General features: G+C 42.8%; 1 protein-coding gene across 1 annotated transcript in view; it reads right to left on the bottom strand.

Annotated features, from left to right (window-relative positions):
* The window catches only part of CSMD2 (CUB and Sushi multiple domains 2), a 1,651,801-nt gene that overhangs the window by 587,272 nt on the left and 1,038,263 nt on the right, over positions 1-26,266 (bottom strand). The window contains exons 9-10 of the mRNA XM_086956548.1: positions 18,062-18,186; positions 2,371-2,492 (exon numbers count right to left, since the gene is read on the bottom strand). Of these exons, the coding sequence (XP_086812674.1) occupies positions 2,371-2,492; positions 18,062-18,186 (247 nt within the window). The remainder of the gene's footprint in view (positions 1-2,370; positions 2,493-18,061; positions 18,187-26,266) is intronic.

Below are 26,266 nucleotides of genomic sequence, written 5' to 3'. Positions count from 1 at the left end.
ACCCAGAGTGTCTGCCTGCCATTGTTCACCTCATAATCCAAGAAGATCATCTGCGGCGTTCCTCAAGGTTCATCCCTCAATCCCACTCTGTTCAACACCTACATGACCCCCCTAGCCAACCCATGGACTGAACATCTTATCCTACGCAGACAACACCCAGCTCATCCTCTCTCTCTCAGGAGACATATCCACCACAAAAACCAACTTCCATAGGTGCATGACGAGCATCACTGATTGGATGGACTTCGGCATCAATACATCCCCATGAAAGTACACCTGATGGCCCCTGGAAATAGGAGGGTCTCAAGGCGCTGAGGTAACCTCAGCATTATCCTGGAGATCAAACTCACCATGAAAACCCAGATCAACGCAGTCTCCTGCACCTGCTTCAAGCCCTAGTCACTAGCCCCCTGGACAACGGCAACACATTCTATGCAGGAATCACCGCTCACCTCCTGAAGAGACTGGAATTCATACAGAACGCTGCACTCAGACTCACCCTCGACCCACATCACCCTTCACCTTAAGAAACTCTACTTGCTACCCATACAAAAGAGATGCCAATTCAAGTTATTGACCACCCATACCTTCAAAGCCCTGTTCAACCAAGGACCAGTCTACATAAACCAATGCATGAATCTCCACCAACCCTCTAGGCACCTGTGCTCCATCTCTTTCTCCCTCAAGCACACATCCGTCAAAGCATCAGTGGAGGAAACTCCTTCTCCTACCTCGCAGCTACATCCTGGAACAAACCCCCCCCTGCTCCTCCGGACTGCCACCTCTCGCCTAGAATTATTGAAGGCACTCAAGACCTGATTGTTCAACTAATCCTACCTGAAGCAGCAAGACCCCCAGTGCCTGGATAACCTCACAGGTGATTAGCCGCGCTTTATTAATCCACTTGATTGATGCACCACTTAGATACCAACATACGTCCCTTGGGCAATCGCCCATACCAGAGCGCACTTCGGCAGTGCTCTCTGCATACTGCATCCTTATGGCCATAATCAGAGCCCGATGATCCCCACCCCTTTAAAACAAGGGTTTCCAAAGATGAGGCCCACAATAAACACGGAATGCTCTGTGGCGCTGCCAAAAGCCAATTACAAACCACTCTACTTTAGGACCACATATGCTTTCACCATTATGTGAAAGAAAAGAATTGCTCCACTGTCCCCACCCACACCACAAATACAGCTTAGAATCCTTAGAACACTGCCCTTTCCCCTACGACATTTGAATATGTATGAACAGATTTCCTTTGAGATTGTAAGTGGAATCAAAGGAGGGTTATCGCCTGTAGCACATCGAGCCCCTCCAGATGTTAAAAGTGTGTATGGCCACCGCTGGCCTCCATGAGTCTGGTGTTCAACCCAGACCACACATTTCACTGTCCAATCTCGCGAACAGTAGGCTTGTATATCAGGAACGCACTGCAACATATCAGCCTCAACAAGCCAGGAGAACCAGAATGGACGAAAAGGCCACACACACACAGAGACAAGTGAATATTGTCATGAAAAGAGACGAGGGACTTAGCAGTCTTTTCCTAAGGTGTCGGCAGTTAAGAGCTGTTTTGGTCTCAGACAGAATAGAGAGCATTAACAGGTTATATACATGTTTGCTTTAACAATATCTCCCCCAGTTACATTTTTGAGTTGTCTGGAGAGCTGCCACTATAATATATCATAAGCTAAAGCTCTACTTTTCGTTGTACGCCTCACTAGAAAACGCAGGCCCCACGATGGCATGTCACTGTCCTTCGCGCCGATCAAAAATAAAAATTCATCGGTTCCGGTTGAGCGTTGGCAATCAAGGCCACCGTAGCGAGGAGGCCGGGCCTACGCTTACATATCCCTGGCCCTTGATGGACTGACTGGCGTCAGCCTGCACTGATGCGCCGTCAGCGAGCTTCCACAGAAAGCCATCGCTTCCTGCCTTTCACTCCGTTTTCAAGAGCAAATCCCTGCTGGCCCCGGCCCAGCTATCACTCAAAGCAATGCCCGCATCCGCATTCCCGTCACGGCCCGCGCGCGCGGCGCCTGTAAGCCACTTTTAATGAAATGCTTTGTTAAGCGAGTTCGCATTTCGCCACTACTCGCACCGCGATAGCAGAGGGTTTGATTAAAAATAATTAACGGGCCCCTTTTCATTAAACTTTTACCCCCTCCATGTGCCGCTTCTGTTTCTTTGATTCAGGCGCTTTGTATATCAACCCTAGCAATTGTTTTGGGGGGTCGGGGTTGCGGCTGTCCCATAAGGAACTTGAAACACTGTCGCGTTTGCATCTCACACACAAGAACCCTTTCTGGAAATGTGCTTTGAAAGGAGGCGGGGAGGGGAGAACGAGGCATTCTTGTCACGTACCTTCGCCGGATTCAGAGCCGTGATTACCCAGACACAGTGGACGTTGTTATCGTACTGCACCGGGAAATTGGGCGACGTGACGACCCCACTCGGCCCTCGCATGTGAGCGTCGCACATCCTGGCTGTGGAGAGCAGAAACGACAAAAGCGTATTAGATTAAAGGTACAGAAGCCATTAGGGCAGAGTGACAGACAACAAGTATCAAACAACAAGCAAAGCGAGGGGCGGAAATAGGGTGGCCACCTTCCTCTATGTCACTGTTTTCATTCCTGGACATGTGTGTGTAATGCGTGCGGGGTGCGGGCGTCTTATTTAGCTCTGAGTGAACTAATTAGACTAACAGCAGAATTCAGTGATTTGTAGGTGAAAAGTTCTTGACTGGGGACTGAAAGGTGTTCACCCTATGAGCAAAAGAGACTCTTCTCAGTCAGGGGTATGTTCAGGTCTTACCTCTAGACAGGCAATGAGCATCAGACATTGCCGTTTAGGTCAAACCTTTATGATGGGGGTGTCTATTTTAAGGCCATGCCAGATTTTTAAAACTACCACTGAATATGTAATCGATTCCGATTTGGGCTCGCTACATTTCAAAGCATTGTGTTCGGCCCTCCTGGATTTACATTGGACACACCCGTTGTGCCACGTCCTTACTTAACAGCTGCTAATCGTAACACATCTTACAACAACATGTTTTGAGCTCTGAAATATAAAGGGTTTACAATGAATTACCGCTTAGCCCTGTTCAATAGAGGTGTGTTTCTAAAACAGTAATTTGCATTACCACCAAGTATGCTCTCTCCATCTGAATTACACCACTGTCAAACCTCTTTTCACACACAGTGCTATAATTCAACATTTCTGACAATACTTAGTTAAAACAGAGGCCTGCCAACCTAAAGAACACTTGTGACATTTCTGTCAGGTCTACGAATCTGACAGGTTGTGGGAGAGTAAACTGCACACTGTGATTTGTTATTCCACTGTGTTAAGAAGCTGCTTCGAGACAAGAAAAAGAACCATAAACAGCCTGATTTGTCTACAACAAAAGATCCTCTGACGCATCCAGAAGCCCTACCAATGCAAAGGCATGTCAGGCATGATCTAGGTTTCCATGCAGGGAATTTGGCTACTGAAGAGTGACTGGCTTTTGTTTTCATAAATACACACTTTCCAGAGGCACCGGCTCAACAATTAAGCACTAGGATACCAAGAGTGGGGTATGCACTCAGTCTCTGTTCTGAATAATATAAAACTCAGCTCACAAGCCTGTAATTCAGAAATAGTTACTGACCTGTCAAATACAAAATTCCGGTGCTCTTTAACAACTAACTTGATTTCCATTCCACGTAGCTTCACCTTTATTGGCTGTGATTGGTGTACCGTGGAATCAGATTTTCCCATTACCGCGGAATTTACATACATTTCAATGATGTATTAGAAGATTCAACTGTCTTTGAAAACAGCATCTGATTTTGAATGAGTAGAAGCAGTTGACAGCAAAGCTTTCGGGCAAATCCAAGGAACAACTGGAAAAATTAGCTATGATATATTCTTTCTCTTACCAGCAGTTTTCAAAAGCTCCCGTCAAGAGTGGAACTTCCATTAAACTGGTGAATACATTTGGGTTAACAAACACAACATGAAACGTGTTGGGCATTTCAGAATTATTTTACTTGCCATGTTTAACCTACATTTAAACTCCTGATGATGGTGGAGTCCTGCACTTCTGTCGGGGCTTTATTATCGATTGTATGCTTTTAATATATTGGTCGAAGTCATCTTTCTCTAGATCTAAAAGTTCAAAATTTTGGTGACTTAACCACAAATTCTTAATGGAGGACAACAGAGTTTCATCCCATAAGGATTCTTTAGCTACTCTATAATTGGTACTTTGGGGAGCTCAGATACCTCAAGTTATGATTACCTCTAGTTGTCTCTGAATTCATGTGAACCTTTGCAGTATGAAGATCCCTCCAGGTCTGTGTATTTGTTTACAACTCTGCCCTAAGTATACTTCTTGATGTAAGATATTCTTCCATTTCTCGTTGGTTATCATTGTTGCTGATCAAACTGGAACCTCTCAACCAAATGTGTATGACTTTAATTCTAGGTTGCCGTCATTGTCTATGTCCTTTTGGAATCTCTTGATGGAAACTGCAAATTCATTTGATGCTGACCTTCAATTGCCATGCCCTTCTTCCAGGTCTGGGAGGTTTTCACTGTTTACAGTGGAATCTCTTGATGGTCAACTGCCTCTTTCAGTTTTTACGTCTATTGAAAGCATGTTATCTCAATAGATACTCTTGCTATATCATCAAGGTCTCCACGTTTTTTATGTGCCACTTTATCCCTCGTTTCTGCTGGCTGCTGTAAAATGTTACAGCAAACAAATGATGGACGGAATGCTGACAATGCAAACATTCTCCCCCAGTCAAAAGATCAGTGTTAAATCCATCGTTCTTTTGCCCACTACGCCACCCCAGTTTGGACCCAGCCACATGCAAATCAATCTTTACCCTGTGCCCCATGGGACAAGTCCAGACCAAACTGCCAAGCCTGGTCCTCCCTGGACTGGAAACAAGCATCCTAGGACCGTTTTCGGGGTTTCACCCCTCTTCAGCCAGGGTAGCCTGAGTCCAGTGGCAAGGAGAGCACGGGACCTACGTCTGGGCTTATCCATCCCACTTAGGGCAAAAAGTGTTACAGCAAACAAATAGTTGCTGTAAAATAGCACATGTTTATATTTCTCAATGTATGGTACTCAGCATACTGCAGAATTGGCCTTGGCTGGACTCAGGCTTATGACATGCCAATCATCTCTTTGTTCCAGCAGCAGAAGTTCAACTCATTGAACTATACCGCTGGGTACCATCCACAGCAAGAAAGAGGTATGTAGAATTGTAAAGCGTATACTAATTTTGCCAATGTATCCAAATATTCTGTTGTAACTTCATGAATGTAAAACTGTGTATTTGTATAACTGTATTATATATGGCCAAACTTGAAAATAAAGTTTAAAGTAGAATCAACATTGATGGCTTAGTTGGAATACAAATGCTCCAGTTGTAAGTGATCAGGATTGGCTTGTATGGAAGACATCCAGTTCTCGATCGCTTTGATTTCAATGACCACAGTGAAACTTCATGAAGAAAGAAAACTCCTCTATGGATTAGATGATCAGGAATGTTTTTCATTTGACTACAGAACGAAAAACACCAGGCTTGGATCCTCCTTTTCCAAGCCACATCTTCACTGCATAGAGATATTTTCAACTGACTTAATGTCAAAATGGTTTAAAATGAGTTATGTGTCAGCTCTAATTGATAAACAGTACAGACAATCTGGTGAGTGTACAGTCTATACTGCAGCCATCAATAGGTTAGATGCCATGCATTGCATTGACTGAAGCATCTTTGCAGGCATTTTCTGCTGAAATATTACAAATCCAGTAAATCTAGCAATTTCATTTCTCAGAATATTCAGAGGCAGGAAAATATCTGTCTGCTGTTATAATATAAACTCTTGATACCACCTAAACCAGCCAGGCATGATCCTTTACATGTCCTCCCCTTCCATCCACTGCACACATTTACATATTCAATCCCTCAAAAATGACACCAAGCAGACTCTGAGTACAGAGAGAGATCTTTTCATACTCGTGTCTGCACATAGTAAATCACTCTTCATTGCGGATAGAATGCTCATGGAAGCAGCTAAGTCACCTCCATTAATGCCACGAGGGATGATGGGTGATCTTCTAATGAGCAGGATGGAGGGTGAATCAGTCACCATGAGCGTGATACCTTTCACTATTGGATACCAGCCAGGAGACCACTGGGAAATGCAATACCAAGCGAGTCAACAGGTACAAATCCAGCATCGGGCAACAGACGGTAATACTGGTTATTTAGAAGGTTTATACCCTGCAAACATGTTTTCTTCTGTATTTTGTTATTTAATTGCTGCAGTCATGCTCTGTGGCCGTTTTGGTGTGCCTGCCGCCTCTATGGCTCAATAAGAGTCATGTGTGCCACGGGTATGTCATTTCATGACCGTCCACTACAATAATAGTGCTGATGATTGGTGGTAGTACTTCTTGCCCTGTCGCAAGTCCATTCTTGTAGTAATCAGTGTACTGAGTTCTTTCCTAGCATTTCTGTGCATTGCCAGTTCCTTGGCTCACTGATAGAGATGTAAGGTATTGATCTAAGGTTTTGTGACAGATTTTACACTGTTGCCTTTTGGAGTGCTATTGGTGCTGTGCATTATTGTGCAGGTGCCAGGCATATATCCCTATATTGAGCACACTGCGTAAGTACTGAGTGCATTCCCCACGGGTTGTGTTGATGTTTTTCACTTTATCACAAGTTTGTGTTACTGATTGATTGATTGGTCGATTGATTGATAGGAATGACACTCTTACCCACCCTTCTACATTAGAATGATTCCTCATGCAGCAAGAGGAATAACCCCTCTACCCTTCAACAGTAGTAACACCCAAAGGGGTAAACTACCCCATATTTACATCATAGGAGGATATAATGGCACACAGTGGGGGAAATACTCCAGCCTTTAGCTGTAGTAGAACACTACTGTACCCAGTGGAAGAAATTCATCCTTCTATCCTTCAGTAGTAGGGAGACACACAAGGAGACGGTGGAAGCAATCCACCAACCTTGAAGGACACTACTGGAGTGACTAGAAAGTTTTACTCCAACCTTCAACCATAGAAGTGTACAACAGTGTTCGCATTGACTTGTATGTATTTATTTGTCGCCTGTATGTTTACCTGCCATCAATTGCTATGTGCTATTTCATTGTCAAGAGAGCCTATGTTCTGAATAAAAAGATTAAAAGAAAAAAAAGAAGTGTACAACAGTGCCCATTGCACATATTTTAACGGGAGTAAGATACAAGAGGAACCAACGGAATCATTAACCCCACCTCTGGTCTCAATTTAGGAAGTAGGACCACAGATAGAAGCCATTTTTTAAGCCTTTGCATGAACAGTGACTGCCCAAAGCAAATATGAGAAAATCACTGCAACTTCACCTGTAAGAGTTCTCCAAAAACATAAGGGCAGATAACCACCCTTATCCTTGCATATGTGAGGTTTACACATACTTGAAATAGGTGATCATTACAGACTTTGTATGAGAACTATGTTCAACTTATAGGGAAAAAGAACTCTAATCCTCACTTGCAAGAGGACCACGCAAAAAGCATTTCATGTACACGGACTAAACATAACTAATGTCAGAGCTGAACTTCAACCTGCGATTCGGTGCGGACAATCATTTAAGATCATACAGGTACATTAAATACAATTAACTAATAAAAGTACTACTTTTCTATTTCTAGTCATCAGAAAGACACTATAGCACTAAGGGAAGAAGACCTATTCGAACTTCACTAGTAGGAATAAATGGTATCAGTGTAAGAAGACAATTGAATCCGTTGCAAAGATGGTACAACTCCAGTATTCACTGGTAGAGAGGAATAATGTAAGAGGGAGAAAACAATTGATGGCTTAATCTCATGAGAAATCAATTAAGGGAGGAAACCCGATATCTAGGTGGAATAACACAGGTCAAACGTTTGATTTGATAATGACACCTACTTCAGTCTCAAACTGCAACAAAATGTCACATATCTGGGAGGGAGACTGGCAAAATTGAGGAAGGATTGTAATAAACTGCAGAGATGCCATCAGCTGCCCTGGACCCCAGCAATGACATTCAGACATTACAGCAAGTCGGTGGAGGCATTTAACAGAAATAAATTAGTCCACTAATAAATAAGCAGTACATGGGTCTCCATCATGAGATATTTCAATATGAGCTCCGGATAAAGATTTGTCCCCTTCATTGACTTTGCTGTCAACGGCAACGCATCGGATGCAAACATATTGTACAATCCTCATATTCTGCTCTCCTTAAAATTGATGAATCCGGAAGAAGTTTTCAGGCACGCATGAGTTAATCCACTGATGGAAGAGATTGGCGTGGTTTTATGTCAGTGGATGTCAGGGGATTGTTCATTTATACATGCAACGCACTGGCGATTACTTGTCACTTGATTATCCCGCGCCTCCTCGATCCATCACGCTGCTGGGCAGGGGAAGCACGGCTATCCTGCTTAATGGAATGTTAATCACCTCACCTTGCTGCCAACCGCAGTGACAGATTGCTCTCTTCCCCGCCCACATATCTATACTTTCAGGTGCTCTGGAGATCACAAGCAAGCTATGCAGAGAACGGGCAACCTTCCTGTAGGTGTAGCAAGTAAATGTGGCACTTTCCAAGACAGGAATATGAGTGGATGAATTTTGCCTCCTAATTGGAATCACCATGCCTCCCAACATAACCCAGGTATCACTCCTTCCCTGGATGAACAGCTAAACATTTAAGCTTATGGGGGCATTGGAGGGAGGAGGCCCTGTATGCAGCGTATAATAGCCTGTTAGGCCGCCGTTACTTTATGGCTGAATTGCCTAGTCATTAATCACTGAGCGCGCCCAGCCAGCAGGAAATCAATTTGCTGCAGTATCTAATGGTGGCTCATCTCCGACTCAGGCCTGGGTCCAGGGCCCTTCTCCTTCGCTAATTTGGTTCCTTCGTGCCTAAGCCAAAATAGTAAATGAGAGCCAATGATGAACCAGCCGGAATTCAGTGAGGCTGATGCACCTAGGTCATCCAAGAACAGTGTCTGCACCTTGTTAAGCAGCTTTAGACAGGCTCAGGGAGCCATTGTTGGGGTGAGGTTGGGGTCATGAAAGGTGCACAGTACTGAGACAAGTAAGAAAAGGATGCTAATAAAAGAGGGCCGGGTAGGTTCCCAGATTCTTGTGACAGACAAGGGTGGCAGTAATATCTGGCCAGCTCATTTCCTTTTCTGCTCATTGTCATGATTGTTTGAATGAAACACGTCTTGATAGAATAAGAAAAGAACAAAAATATTATTTTCAATCTTCAGGGTGTCCGCGCCAAGATGAGTTTTAATAATTCAGTATTATTGTACCGACATTCCCAGAGGAGCCTCACTCCCAAACATATCACTCCCTTAGTGAGGCAGGCTCCTTCTATGTCACTTTTTCGTATTCACTCTTCCTTACCCCTTTTTTCCGAATTATAATCCCTAAAATTAAGATCTTTCTAGTTCTTTATCTTCCAATCTCAGTCTTTATTTTCAAAACTCGGTGGCCACAGATTGTAGACATTGTATTAAGACCGCAAAGGCTGGATTAGCGTGATATAGTTTTTTTAAATCTGCTTTACCCGTAGAAGTAACGTTATTTTTCAGCGGAAAGTTCAGATAGCATTTATTCATTTGTAAGCACCTAAGTAGTACATATTCTGAGATAGGGTATGCTTGGGTACATTGTATAGAGTTTGGTTGGGAAAGAATTTAATCTTGTCCATAATTGGAAAGAGTAAACACAGAGTCCAAGTAGAAGGCTATTACAATAGTCCATCCAGTATACTGAAACCCAAAGAGTTGATTGGTGTTTCAGTTGTGTTAAGTTAAGTTAGTATTATTACATTATATTTAGTAGTTGAAACTATAGAACAGTAACTATCATGATAATAAAGGCCTTTATTTCCATGGATGGGCTATAAAGGCCTCTGCAGTTGACAATCGAATGTGTAGTATTGTAGTTTTTGAACAGTTCAGCACTTGAGACCATAGTGCCATCCGTTGCCGTATGGCTGTGTGGCAATTTGTGGTGCAAGACAGAGGTGCATGTGAAAAGAGGAAAGTAGATTTTGGTGTCATTGGTGTAATAGTTGCAAGAAAAGACAAAGGAGGACATGTCACCAAGGAAGGAGCTGCAGAGTGAGAAAAATAGGGGGTCTAGGACAGAGAATTGAAGGATGATTTTTTGAAAAAGGGTAGGTATTGATCTTTTGAACTCCTAAGTGACAGAAAAAGTGTGGTCAGAAGTACAAGGTGAGCCTTTAATGTCCATGTTTTGAGATGAGAGTTTAGTGAGGAGAATGCGGTTGGGTTGTTATCTGAATCTAAAGCTGCAGCCAGATGTAAGAGCATAAAGACAGAAGAGAGTCGGTTAAGGCGGGCAGTGAAGATAAGGTTGGATACATGTGTAGGTGCTATTTTTGCAGAGTGAAGGATCTGGAACCCAGATTGGAGGGGGCTTAAGAAGATGGTTTGAGGAAATATAAATTGTGAGGTCATTAAATGCCAATGTCTCCAGTATCTTGGAGAAAAAAAGGAAGAATTGCGATAGTACACAATAGTAATTGGGAGTAGTGCTTTTGGAAGATGTCGCAGGGGTCTCCAACCAGTATCTCTGGAGCTACTGCGGCTCTCCAGCTACCCCTGAGTAGCTCACCTATGTGCAGCCCAGCTTATTAAATTAGAAAGCTTTTGCTATGTTAAATTAATATACATATAACACAGTTGAGACTATACAACACTAATAATATTAGTAGCTCTCAAAGCATTTAATTGAAAATGAGTAGCTCTCAGTACAATCAAATACTGATTGCATATAAGCCATATGTGAGGCATAAATGAAAAGAGAAGTAGGGGTTAGAAGTATGCTGCATGTAATGGCGAGAGGTTTGATAGTATGAAGAATAAAAATGGTTTGATGGTGCACAGAATGGGTTGGCTGCCTTAATTATAGATGTGAGTTCAACTGGAGGTGTTTTAACAATGTGTGAGTGCAGTAAAATAGGTTTAGGTTGTGGTGGGGGTGGGGGTGTAAGCATAGGGCGGTGGAGCACTAAGCAGTATAGGGTGTAATATGCTGAAACACCTTACAAACTCGCAACACAGACATGTTTTTTCAAGAGAGAGGCAGCTGTCAGCTCACTTTGTTAGATAATGGGCATTATTAATGCCTGGGCAGACACCATTCAGTACACAAACTCCTATTTCATTGTTAGTGCTACCAAAGTCAATACCCCAATCCCATTTGGATTTATTAGTTTTATATACCTTATACATTCACATACAAATTCAATGACTGATAATATGCTCTAGCGCCAACATAAGCCAAGGAAAATAAACATGGGGCAGTACAAATTCACAGGGATACCCTATTCTACCAGAGCTAATTTTACTGTCATGATAAAGACTTTTCTGAGAAACAGATTTTGGTGAAGCAATACTCTGGGAAGGCAATGTTTTGTTGTGAGGGATGGCCAAGCTCTCCATCAAGATCCACATAATCTTGGATAGGGGTTTCCAACGTAGATCTAGAACAGCAGAATACCTGCCACATGTACAAGATATTTAAAAAATACAAAAAATTGAAATTGACCTCAGTTATATAGTAAATGGTCCAAAAAGATGTTGGGTAGTTCCTACTTTCCTAGATTTAGTTTAGACTCTAGGCTCTTCGCTACATGAGTCTTCAATACATTCCATGCCTTCAATGCCTCCCATTTTTGAACTGCCTTCAGCTTTTAAAAGATATAGCAACATCAAAGGTCTACACATAGTGTAAAATGCAGTTATATCACAGTAACCTAGAACATAGTGACACTTTCTTTCACTTCTAAATTGTAAATTGTAAAAATATTTATAGAGCACATGGCTACCCGGAGGCCTCCCAGCGCTGTGGACTGTTTGCTGTGAATGTTCTGTTTAGCGTGATGGAAATAGCAGTGTTTTCAAACGCTTGCGGAAAGCCAGATGGTCAACGCCAAAATGCTACTTCTGAAGGCACACCTTTGCTGCTGCAATGGGTTTTCATTCTGCATTTCATGGCTGATTCCTCTTCCCGTTTCAATAGTTGAAGGACATTTGGAAAATAGGAGACAAGCTAATGAGGAAAATGCTAACAATTTTTTTTAAAGAATGGCCAATAATTTGTAATGGGGAAATCGGGTTGTATTTATAACTTTTATAGTAAGAAACACCATATTTTTTCTTTTAAAAAATAAGGAGATTTGTCACTGGCAAGCAGAACCTGGTAAGTATTTGTAAAATGGTAATGCGAGAAATACCATGTCACTTAACAATGCATTAGGGTTTCGCAGCTCTGTTTCTTGAACTTCCGAGATGATTAGCGGATTTTCATACTCCAATTAACCACTAAATGGCTTCACTAATTGGTGTGGGGATTCCTTTGTATATTGTCATACCATAAAGTCAGAGGTGACTGGCCTGGTGATGAGAAAGCTTTTGCTGTATAGAGATATTTCACCTTCTCACTTTTGATTCCTCGGTCCGCATGGTCCTCCACTCACTGTAAGGCAAGTTTAAAAGAGAAGAAACAAATAATCCTTACAGCTGCTTCACTGACTGGGCTCACTGTAGTTGGTGTCTCTCACAGGCTAACCTTTAGGCAGGTTCTGTGATACTAAATCCAATGTAAAGCAAATGTAGCATGCCCTTAACTCTCCAAGGGCAGGTTGGGCAATTGGAAGGCAATGGGGATTGTGTGCATTAGGTCACTCTTTGATGATATAGCTGGAAGGTGAGCTCGCACAGGAGCTAAAGAAGGAGGACGAAGACAATCGATATGCTGTAGGAGTCTGTGCGCGTGGTATCGTCTTGAGTCCTGACCTTGCATGCACGTTCTTTCCACAGATCTCTACTGAGCATGGCCCTAACAAGGAGCTTTTCAAATTTCTCAATGACAGTGATTACAGAAGAAGCAAAATATGTTTTCTAGAGATATGACCTTTCCACCAAAAGAATTCTATACCAAAGGGAAGCAATTAGAATGACCTTTAACCGTAGGGGAGCCGACATACGAAGAAACAGCATTTTGCAGCTTCAGAGCTCAGCCGAAGATAGACTTTCCCTAGCAATCATTCTAAAAAGAGCCAAACCACAGTACAAGCAGAGTTGATTAGACCCAACGGATGCAAGGACACATCATCACATATCGCATAGTACGTGTGCAGTAATCCTCCCATGAAGTAACCGTTTTTCTCCTGGTACCTTATGGCAGAATTGAATTGATCTGTGTTTGCCAATGTGGGGTTTGCAGCCCGCACAGTAATTGCAATGCACACTGTTGATTTGCTGTGTTTAATTTCTTTTATGCCATTGTGTGTTTCATTAAGCTCGGTAATGTGTTCTACATAAAGTTTTTTTAATGCTTCCAGGCCTTGTGAGCACTATACAAAATACACTGCCCGAGAACAGTAGACAAAGGAGTGGAATGCTACAAAGATGCTGACAGGGTGGGCAAAATGGAGTTGAACGAGAAAAGTCCATTCTTATTCACTTATCCAAAGAGTAGCAAAGTATGTGTTCCAAAGAGCCCTCAACATAAACTGCTCCATAGGCAAATGCTGTCCATACAGCTGTTAGAGTTCTGGGCAATTTGATCAGATAAGTCAGAATTGATCTGGTGTGAGAACCAATGGTGTAGCCAGTGTGTCATGGGCCGTGGTGCAAAAAAGGAAATGGGTCTCCTGGCCACTGATTTAACTGTGAAACACCAAATACAGCACAAATCAAGGTGCAGTGAGCCCGTCTGATTCATTATGAGGAGTACAAAGGCAGCCAATCAATTAATTAATTTGTCAGTATTTGTAGAGTGCAGCACTGTCACCCTTAAGGGTATCTGGGTGTTTAGGATGCTGTGTCTCCATCGAAAAGCCAGGTCTTGTGCCTCTTTCTGAAGTCCACCAGGGACAGAGTTGTTCAGAGGGGCAGGTTGTTCCAAGTCTTGGCGGCAAAATCTGCGATTACTTAAATTGCGATGGCATTTAACAAACAAAAAATGTGCAATTTCGCGAATATGAATCACAAATTACCGTCAATCTAAAGTTGATGGTAGTTTGCGATTTCTTTGCAAAATGCACTAAAGTGAATTTTTCAAAGTCCCATGTTACACACAAACATGCCCTTGAGGCATGTGTGCGCAACATGTGGATAAATTAAGGAATGTGTAGGGATCGCAAATTTATTTGGGATTCCAACGTGCATAGGCAATAGAGATTCTTTAAATGCGATTATTTAAAAATCGCAATTAAAGTATCGCTATTGTCTATTTTGAGGCATGTGCACCTAAATGAGCTCTTATGGTAGGATTTTCATCCAACTTACCCCCGACATTTAGTGCTATTTTCTTATTGCAAAATTGCCCCCTCATACCCAAAATGCACACAAGAAGGAATTTTCTGCTAAGAAATAGCTCTAATTGTGATGTTAGAGAAGAATTTTCCTCCCAACGTACTTCTGGAATATATTGTTATTTTTTAGCACAAATTGCACAATTGTGTCCATTTTGCTTTTTGCGTTACAAAATCACTCTAAATGCAGTGGAACACAAATAGCGAGTGGCCGCTTATGGTCGCTAAATGTGCTCTTGAGTTAGGATTATTTTTCCACAAATTACTCTTAATTACACAAGCAGGTGTAATCGTGCTGTAATCAGTAATTCTGTGTAAAAAAGAAACGCATAATTACCAAAATTACTCTGATTACACCAGTGTAATTAAATGTACCACCCCCCCCCGACCTAATAAGGATATTATAAAAAAGAAGCAATAATTAGCAACAATTATGGAATTCTGAGATTGTTTGAGCCAATCAGGGTGCTTAAAATGCCAAAATTAACTAAAAGTCTTTGCTTGTATTTAGAGTTCAGAGATATACAAAGCAGGAACCGCGAGCATTTGTGTTTGCTTGTTTGGAGCAAGATTAGGAATACACGTAGGGGCTCAATTACTTGCGCCGCTGGTACGTCCAGTGGCATATCTAATGGGACATCACTGTATTTGGGGGCAGCTGGAGTCGTGTCTGTTGATCACCACCATCCCCTTGGCCCCGCCTCACGGAACAGGTCGGCCGTCGGCCACTCCCCCACCTGCACCTGAGCGGCAAACTAAGGAGCCCACCCGGGCGGCAGAATGATTAGCCACGCCATTGGGTATGTCACTTTTTCCCATATTAAAAGCGACGCATCAGTGATGCAAGGGACTTGTAAATAGTATTTAGCGCTGGCTAAATTGTTCCCTATGTCTTGTCCTGCAAAATGGAATGTGTGGCACATCTACACGTGTTGCAGTAACAGGGTTCACTGCATGCCTTTCAATACTAACCAGGCACGCCTCGTGTCATTTTCACGCACAAGACCACCACGCGTAGTTTCTGTAATTAATGTAACTTTCTTGCAAAGTATGCACATGATACGGGAAAAACATTGTTATTTTAGCAGCTCCTAGTGGTAATAGGCTAATACAAACCAACCTAGGTGCAACTGCTTCGTAGTGTCCATATGTCAATTGGTCCTTACTGTTTTATTTGCAAATTGCCCGTATTTTACACCCTCGCCTTCATTCCCAGTCCATAACTGCAGGACAATACATTGATTGCGTTAACGTTCGTAGCACAGTGTTAGTCACAGTTAATACCCCGAGCAAAGGTTAGTTACGCTTAATTATCTAATTGATTCCGGCTTGCTTCATTCTGTCATCTGCAATCACAGAAGCAGGTCATTATAGCGAGAACCTTGGGTTGAGTCTATAGAACATGTATGCAAAATATGTTCATCTGCTCCCATCAGAAAAAGTACACGGGCATGTCTCAAGTTAATTAAGACTATGTTTAGCTCGTGCAATTTTTCCAGGAAATCTGCGCGTTTGGCGACACTAGCTATAAACATCTGCCCTTTAGGCACGTGACATTTAGTTAATTAGCACGAAGGGAACAGATGCATTTTGCTCCAATTCCGTTTTCTTTGCGAATCACCGTTGTCTCAGTATCCGCTAATGTAGAACATACAGACATGATTGAGATCTGCTAGTTAGATCATTTGCACAAGTCCAGCTAGCTTGTATAACACATAGTTGGTGCTTAAATTGAGCCGGTGGGGGGCACCCGCACTTAATTTTACGAACCGGCACTTCATTTTTTGTATCAGACGTTTATAGAGGAGAATTTTTATTTTTAAAAGGAGGAAAGAGGGAGGAAGAGGAAGATGGAAGAAGTGTCAAAAGGAGAAAGCAGAAACCTGCAGAGGTGACCAAAAGGAAGCCGGTGCCTTTTAGTGGATTATAGAGTCAAGGACTAGGTGTCTTTGGAATTTCGTGAGTGCTCATTTTATTACACTATCGACATGTTTCTAAGCGGAGCTTGGGGCACCGACACCCTTTAATTTACAAATTAAGCACTTGTAAGAGGCTGTTTAGACTGGCAGCTGGGAAAACTTCCTATCCTTTCAAACTTCTGGTTTACCTGCTTCATTTAGGTGTGAGGGGACTGCTGTGGGGCCACCTCAGCGCCGCTCGTGATCAGTTAGAAGCTGTTATCCATTCGTCACATGCAGGTCTTTCATGCATCATGACTGCCATTTTTTTTGCTTTTCTTAAAAAGACCTCTTTTTAGGTTTCGCCTCGCGATCCGCTGCGCAGCAGCGTTCGCGCAACACTGATGAGGCCAATCTAGGATAAAAGAGGTCCAAGATTGCTTTTGGTCCAAGGAGTCATGGTCTGGCAGATGGGGCTGAAGAGCTCTTTTAAGAGTAGGGTCGGTGGTGATTTACATAAGTTTGGTGGAAACTGTCTGTAGTGACACAGAGAAAAAAAAATGCTTACCGGAACAAAGTGATTGCCAGAGGCTGAGATTAGTTCAGGCACACCATCCTTCTCTTTTTTTGCATTTCTCATGCAGTGGTTGGAGGTAATAGAGGGGCTGACAAACATTAACACTGCTCTGTCCGCCCACCTCTAGCTTATCCCCCTTTGTGTAGAGTATGGGCAGAAGTTTGTGTTCACGATGACAGAACAACCGCTGGCCTTGTCCCTGTGTGGTGCATCGAATGGCCCCCAACTAATAATGGTGGCTCCATCAGTAGATTCCTGGACACAGATCACCTCCATTTCATGACATGCAGGAGTCTTCTGAGAGTGGTTTTGAATTATTTAGAATGCTTAGTGATTCAATACCCACATACAACAGCATTGCTGATAAAAAAAATCACTCTTTCATTATAACAATTTCTGTAGCAGAAGCAACACTTGGATTCCATAAGGCCAGTACCAACCAACCTTGGTACAACTACGGCACACTTGCTCATACCATGTGGGGCTGGTAGAAACGTCAACACTACTGGAACCAGGTGAGAGGCTGGCTGTTGGAGGTCAGGGGGTAGACGATATCATTGGGTCTGGCGCGGGGAATCTGAGGGGAACAGACACTACCTAAATATGCAGTGCTGCTGTGTAATCTCTCATGGTGGCCAAGAGGGACATTGTACAGCTGTGGAGCAGCGGGAGCGCTCCTACAGTTGAGCGGTGGGCGGCCAACATAGACTAGTGAATGCAGGCTGAGAAGTCTGTATATGAGGTCTGTGCATGCTTGAGGAAAATTGAGGCGGCCTGGGGCCCATGAAAGGACTACAGGGACATGCACTAACCTCCCGTAAAGGAGCAACCGAAAGAGGGCATGGGGAATATCCTATGGGCACTTAATGGTACGGTGTGAAGAAACTCTGGACCACTGAGGAAATGGGCGAAGGGAGTGGGCACTGTTCTGCTAGTCGAATTACAGGGAGGGGCGATTTGACTTTTAAATGTATCAAATTGATTCTCGCAGAGTCTGTAAACAGTAAACAATTTAATAAAACAAGTTTGAAAAAAAATCTTAGTAAAACTACTCACTCTGTGACTAATTGACGGCACACATTTCTAGAAGATCTTCAATGCCACAAGAATGTTAACAATTAATGTCCGTGCACTAGAACTAGAAGTGACCTTACCTCTGCAGGCCGGCCGGTGGTCACTCCAGGCTGCAAACATGTCACTGACTTTCATGCAGGTGATGCTTTTGGAGCCTTGTAGGTCATAGCCATCATTGCAGACAAACTGGATGCTGGATCCTAACCTGCAAATCAGAGTAGGTGTCAGTTGAACGATCCCACGCTTCGTTGATGCTGCTCAAGGACTCTTGTATTTTGAAAATGAAGCGCAGGGTAACAGAGCAAATTGCAGCACCCCTTGCGTTCTAGAACATTTGGGAGGTAGCTAATGGTTTCCACCCGTTAAAAAGGGAATACACAAATCTGGGCCAGTCTTTCCTCCCTCAGGCCCAGGTTACAAGTTAGGAGGAATTCCGTATGGAAATAGAGGCCAGCGTTATTGTTACTGGATGGTATCTTTGCATGTAATTCTTCCTATTACAAGTTAAACTTTTCAGAATGAGGAAAAACATGCAAATACTTAATTACCATGCAGAATTCTACACCTATTCCCTCTTATGAGGAGCTTAGCACTCCAATTTACCCCCTGCTCTCAGCTGGGGTAGATGGGAGCAGTGACTTTCCTGTGGAGGTGGAGGGCGGGGGCTGAGAAGATAAGGGAGGGGAAAGGAACATTGTTTTTGGAAGGAGGAGTAAGCAATGATCTCCCCTTGCTAAAGAACAAGTGTATCAGGGGTGAATGGCGAGGATTGACTGCTGTTGAATCCAAAATCTCATGTGATTTTACCAACCAAAATTACTAGCTTGTAAAATTGGTTGCGGGAACAGCAAATTCCATGAGGTAATTCTGCTCCACTTGACTCGTAATCAGGGCCTACGTGTATGTAAATCTTATGCTGAGTGGAACTGTAAAGAAGTACAAGCCTATAACAATATATTTTTATTCACCCAATTCTGTATGCCTAAACATCTGTCAGTTAGAGAAAAATCTGTGCCAAACCGCATTGACAAATTTAAAAACAGATCTCACTTCTGCATACAAAGAACAAAAGAAAATGCATTCACCATCCATGCTACAGTTGGTTGAGATTCAAAGAAAGATTTGAGGGGTACAGGTGAATCGCTTTAAAGCACATCATTGTGAATGGGCCAACACCATATTGTTAGAAGATGGTCACCTACAGATTATTATCCATATATCTTGTGCAAAGCGTGTTGTGGGTATTAGCATGTGAACGATGGCCAATAACAATGTGTTTAAGCCCCAGTCAAAGTCTTTGCTATGTACCAACCAAACGTTTTTTCTGGGTTTTGAAGAATTCATCAGGCAGCAAGTTAAGGCACAAAAAACGTACTGACAGCTGTATGGTAAACTTGTGGTTGCCTGTCCACTTGCCATAATGTTTCATTTTCTGGTATTTCATTTTACAATCAACCAAAATCTGTAAATTTGCTCCAAATGTTCAACATAAGGGAATCATGACTACAGTTCTTAGAATGCATTACCAGTTAAACAAAAAAAGGACTAAGAGCATGTCAACGTGATATTGGTAGCCTTGAAAATAATAACTTCCACTGAGATATATTTTTACTTCAGAGCTAGTTGGCAGTATGAAAAGAAAGCCTCGTCTTAGAAAGGATGTTTGGCAAACATTTGGAAAGAAATGGCAAACGAGGAGGGCCAGTGCTTGAAAATGCCTTGATAGATGTCAAGAAATTGTCACCTGACCACTCTCCCAACATGGCTGCCTTCTTTAAATGTCTGAACAGTGCAATATCCGTCGGTAGAAATAAAGGCTTGCAGCCAGAGCTCCAGAAATGTTAATAAAATAATATGTGTGCATAAAAAGCGAACAGCACTTATACCTCATCTATCTGATCGAATGCATAGCACGGAAAGGAATGGGATATGGTGATAACATGCGTTCTGTCGATTTCTATTAAGAGGCAGCCGCAGTGTCTCTGCGGGCGGCCGCCATTTGCTGCCGGCAGAATCCGAAAACGAGGCGAATATTTACTCGGTCTTTTGTGTGCCGCTGGATCGGGCCCGTTGCTGAGCTCCGTTCCTCGGATACACTTCTATTCTGCTACATCCATAGCAGCCCGTGAGCCGAACAAGGCATGTCAAATTCCAGAGTGAAAGGATGTGCCACTGAGGCTGCTCCGCAAACGGAAGGGGCCGAAGTAACACTCGCCTGTTGTAGAGAGTCCCAGAGAATCTGTCCGATGGTTTCCTTCAGAACGGTCTCTGGAATTTCATTTTCTTTAACTTAATCTTAAAGAAAGTTTTCCTCGACCACCTGCGCCTTTTACATATAAAATATGCCATACTTCTCATGGCTGTAAAGAACCCTTAAGATGTTTGCTGTCCAGACTGCTCAGACTGCTAAATCCGGTTTAATGATGGATAGCGCTCTCTCTCCTATTAAAAGTAATTCACCTTCTTGAAAAGTGCAGGGTACTTGCCTTTCAGAATGAAAGAAGTGTGGGTACTCAGTACTTGACATTACCTACCCATTTAAAGCACTGATGATGGTGGATATAAAACATTCCCTGGATTCATCACATGCGCTGAGATATATAAATATAGGAAGTGTGACGAGGAATTCGGAGGCTGCACATATAACCCAACCAAGCTGCTTATTTTGCCTCTCTGGTGAGGAGAGTTCTTCCGTCTGAATTCATAGAGCCTTCTGTGTCTAGCATTCTGAGATGCTTCTTCCTTGTAAACCAAACCAGATCTACTTGTCTTTGGATAATGCACTAGAAAAGATTTGTACTCACAGCTTAAACATACAATTAACCCCAGAGTAGATATTTTGCTGCTAAATGCAGAACAGAGGCTGCCAGAGGTGGATTGGCCTACAGGGATTTAGAATATTAATGGGCGACTACAGCAACACAAAACGATGATGGACGGAATGCTGAACATTGTCAAACATTCACCCCCAGTCACATATCTGGGTTTAGTCCATCGGTTGTTTTTTTTTTTTGCTCCCCATGCCACCCCAAGTTTGGGCCCAGCCAAATGCAATTCAATCTTGACACTGCTCCCCATGGGAACAGTCCAACCCACATTGCCAGGTCAGGTCCTCCCTGGAACAGAAAACAAGCACCCTGGGACTGGCATTGGGGTATCATCCCGCATCAGCCAGGCTCGCTTGAATTCAGTGGCATGGGAACAGTCCAGCCCAAACAGGAAGGACCTAGCCTGAAAGTTTGGGCTGGCCTGTGATTTGTATTTGATTGAGTCCAAACTGGGGTGGCATGGTGAGCAAAAAAAGGATGGATTTAACACAGATCTGTGATTGGGGGTTAATGTTTGACAATGTTCAGCATTCCGTCTATCATCTTTTAGTGTTGCTATAGTCACCCATAGTGGGAAGGGTATGCTCAGACGTGAGTCCTGTGCTCTCTATGTCACTAGATTCAGACTAGCCTGGCTGATTAGAGGTGAAACCCTGAAACCGATCCAAAGATGCTTGTTTTCTGGTCCAAGGAGGTCCAGGCCTGGCAGTTTGGCCTGGACTGTTCCCATGGAAAGCACACTAAAGACGGATTAGCGTGTGGCTGGGTCCAAACAGGGTTGACTTGGTGAGCAAAGAAAGGATGGACTTAACTCAGATCTGTGACTAGGTTGAATGTGTGACAATGTACAGCATTCCATCCATCATGTTTTTGTGTTGCTCTTTAGAATATTAAGCAAACACAGCAAACAAAGCAAACACAAAGAAAGCAAACATATTTGCTTTAGAATATTAAGAAATTTCTCAATCACTTGAGAACGATTAGCAGGAGTGATGCAGAACTCCACATCACATTGACACCATCGTCCTGCAATCAGTGTCTCCAGACTGCGGCTGGAGGGCTTCAATGCACATCATAAGAGTAAAGAATTTTGACGGCTACTTGGTGCGCTATCAATACACTTTTACCCTGTATCTAGAAGAATATCAGCTGCTTTAAAGTTCACTGCTTCCAGCCCCACTGTGACTCATGTTCACTGGATTTTTTAACTGCACTTTTACCAGCTGCCTTGAATGAATCATTAAAAGCCTTCCAATCAATTCAGTGGAGAGGAGCTGAACAAGTTACTTACCTTCTGTAATGTTCTTTCTCATGGATACGCATCTCCCTGCAGAACCCGAAAGTGGGCAACTGGGCTACTTCACATTAGGAACCATCACTGCTGCAGCCTTGTGATACTGACTCCTTTGTTAAAGCTACAGGTGGTCACGGTTTCATGCTGAATAGTACTATAGTAATTGAATTAACGTTTTGCATGCTCATGACGAGCTGAGCTCGTCATGAGGCACGGTGCTCCGGTGCTCATGACGAGCTCAGCTCGTCATGGGCCGTGGAACGCTCAGGTGCGGGGAGAATTACCCTGCTGTGCTGAGCGTTCCACGGGAGCCAATGCACCTGTGATGAGCTGAGCTCGCCATGAGCACAGGAGCGCCGTAGCTCATGACGAGCTCAGCTCGTCATGAGCATGCGGGCGCTGTGCGCGCCCCCCTCCCCCCAGCACAGCGGGGGAATTACCACCGCAGCGAAGGGGTTAAATAAAGATATGGATATATATGTTCTAGAAATAATTATATTTATATAGTAGAATAAAGCAAAGCTTTAAGGCAGTAAAGCACAGTATTTGACGATGAGCATCACATGGAGGTAGCCAGACTTTAGAGTGGCGGGTTCTTCTCCATCTTCTTAACAAAGACAAGCAGGTGTGCCACAAGTGCAATTCTATAGCGATTGCACGACAATTAGAAGGCATGTATTTTCAGTTTCTCTCACTGAAGACAGCCACTTTTCACAGAGATGATTCTGAAAAAGAGGCTGCTTTGAAGTTTGGGTGGTGGCCATTTGTTGAGTCTCAAAAGACTCTGAAGACGTACAGTTGGTTTTTCTGAGTGACACACTCACATGGTTTAGGTTTGTAATCTTTTGGCCTACTAATACAACCAAGTGAAACACTACTGTATGAGTTACATATATGTCTTGACCGGATGATTGTGTCGAGGAGAATTGGATCAGGCATCTGTTTTTGCATAAGGCAAAAGGTCAAAAGAGGGTAAGTGGCTCATGCATCAAACTTGCCTTAGTCCAGTTTCTCTAGTAAGGATTATGCAAACAGGTGAGTTAAGTCATGAGCTATTCATCTTCCAGTAAGAGGAAGCAGGCGTTCTGTGTGATGATATAACTTTCTGCAGTCCTTACAAAGTAGATGCTGATGTTTCAGTTGTCAGCTCTTGCTAATATATAGAACACTGTTTACAGCTTCCTCATCTCTGGCTTGAGTCAATCATATATTAATTTGCATTCCTCTGTATACGAGCTCAACCTTAAATTGTGTGCATGTCTAGATGTGGATTTTCACTGTGAATGCGCATGCTCCTTCAACAAGTCCCCTTGTACTAGTTTTTGCTGCTTCTTGTAAAAGCAGTGAGGAGATTGATTTTGGTCCTCTGACCTCTCCTGGCCAGCCACGGTATGGCACTAACTGGAGTTTTGGAGGAGGTAGGCATTCTGTCCCCTATCCACAGGAGGTCCTTTTTTGATGCAGCCACAATCACAGATGCCTTGGGCACTACAATAGTGAACATGAACCCCTCAGAGAGGAAGAATGGGGACGGCAGTCACAGGTAGCAGGGGTGAACATTGCAAGGAAATAGGTGCCTATTTGTAACGCAGAAGAAATTTGAAAACCTCCCCTTGATGCAGTAACTTTTCATGCATGCTTCCTGACCAGCATTTATACCGCAGATGGCCACAGCAATGGCTTCAACCCCCCGGTGAGGCATTTAAAAGATACACATATGGCGTAATTGTCATGATCAAGATTAAATATTGATCAGCAGGGTAAATGGCCAGACCATGAATACACATGAACCTGAAACTGCTGCAAATGGTCACCTCATGAATACACATTAACCCGAGACCGCTGTGGGTGGCTAGCTCATAAATATACATTACCCTGACAAAGATTCCACAAAGGACAGCTAGAGAGATGGAGTAATGATCAGTTCATCACCAGCAAGCTGGCCATTTCCCACCACATGTACATTGCAGGGTGCATGCCTGCTTAATGGGAACAGTTACGGAGGAGGGAAGGTGTCATGAGAATTGGGTCCTGTAAATCCAGGCTGGTTGCTTACACACAGTAAACCTATGCACTCTCATTGCACAGCATCACACGAAAATGTCTTAAAAAGCAAACGGTCGCTACCTGGATTCAAAGTCCGGTTCCTTGCAATGATATTCATTATTGTTATTATTTTTGTTGTTATTGTTATTAACTTGTAGAGTGTTAAATGTCAATTTGTGGTCTCTTTAGTGTGCTAAATCACCATGCTCTAAAAATGTGAGAATTTTGGGATAAAAGTGGGTGTGTTTTGTGATTGGTGGGGTCCAGTCTCTCGAAGAGAAATGAGGTCCCTAATCAAGTCTTGTACAGTGTGTTGACAATGTTTTCAATTCTCTTGTTTAAAGAAATAAGCAAGTGCTTAGAAGCGCATTAATTTACGAGAATTAAGCCCTCACAGAAACAAGGCAATGTTCTAAAAAGAAACAGGAAGACATAAACAATGTTACTTCTTTTTTTGCCAGGCCCTCCGTAATAATTGTTCTGGGGGAATCTTGGCTGGGGGAGTTTGGGCTTATCTAGAAGGGGCTAATGTGAACCACACCCACTTCCAAGCACTGGTAGCTAGCCCCCATGAACACATAGGTGCTATAGAGGTGTTCACTAGATGGCACTAGTCATTCCTGAAAGAGGTTGGTCTCAGTCTTAAGAGGTGGCTGCATCGCTGAGGAAAACAGTGACCTTTTGAGGATGGAATTACAACCTGTGACGCATTATTTGCTTGGGCCAACCATATTTATTCTCCACTTCTCTCGTGACCATTGTCCCATGGGAACATTATTAGCTTTAGTGTCATCACAAGTAGTGTTAATATTATCAACACAAATAAAAATATTATTATTGTTAACGTTATTATTTATTATGTATATAATGAAATAACAATTATATTAAAAATAACCGTTATCATTCAGTTTTACACTATGAAGCACTCTTTGGCAAAATAGCTATATAATAAAATGAATTGAATGAGGTCCTTAGATCCTGGCTGGCAGGAAGTTTAAGCAGTAATTGCTTTGATGGTGAGCTTGTCTGCCTTCCTGCTGTGCGGCCTCACCATTGGCTGCATCACTGGTCATGTTAGTAGTCGCAGGCCTGGCAGTCCTAGATTCTATGCATCTGACCCAGCGCCAAGACACCTCAGGGCATTCGTGCACTTGATAAATTTTAAAATCAAATCAAATCTTCAGGCTCCTCTGTTAGGAGACTGTATTGACACCACAAGGCTGCCCCGCAGCACGTCCTCGTAACCCCATCTTTTCAGCATGAGGCAGTACAATAAGCCTTTCCGCTAAATGTGGGAGTTGCAAGACATGTACAAGAGGACTACATATGCCTACTTCCTCTGTGTGTGTACAATTAGATTGTGATCGCCAAACTTAGTTATTGGGAAAAGGTGAGTTTTGAAGAATTTACCGAACATGGTTAGCCTGGTTAGTAACCAGGAAAGCTATACCGAAATGACTGGGAATCATATTGCTATAGGACAACTAAGACACACTTTAAAAAGAGAGAAAATTGTGAAACATAAATTGGGAATTAACCATAATAATGAGAAAAGAGGTTAACTAGGAATAATAACTAGGGGAATATGTTCAATGACTCATTAACTGAAGAGTAATTTGAGATTAAAATTCCATACCAAGTTGGAAGTCTAGAAAAAAATATTTTTATTGAACAACAGGTGAAGAAATTATACTATATTGTCAAAAGTATTGTTCGATTCAAGCTTACTGGTGCAGCAAGAAAAGACTACACCATAATCTATATTTTAATAAGATGGACTGGATATCTATCACGTTTGTGACAGCGTAACCTATATGTGAACCTGTAAATGAGGCACTATGTCAATACTGCTAATGAATCGCATGTAAATTCATATTATATGGATATGCTGAATATACTGCTATTAATCTAGGCCTCCTGGATGGATGCTGGACACTCTAGCGATAGTCCTTTGGGCTCAGATACGTACACAAGACCAGAATCACAAGGATTTTATCTTCTGCATATTAGAGATGGGTAGAGGATCTCTGAGTTACACCTTTCATCCTTTACTGTATTTGTTAAAAAACTGCACTAGAACCAATTAGACGATGCCTGGTGCATCATTGAGAAGAGTT

This window comes from Lissotriton vulgaris, chromosome 2_1, assembly GCF_964263255.1.
Source record: "Lissotriton vulgaris chromosome 2_1, aLisVul1.2, whole genome shotgun sequence".
Lineage (NCBI taxonomy): Eukaryota > Metazoa > Chordata > Amphibia > Caudata > Salamandridae > Lissotriton > Lissotriton vulgaris.
Note: the sequence above shows the minus strand (reverse complement) of the source record. Positions and strands in the feature narration are given on the sequence as shown.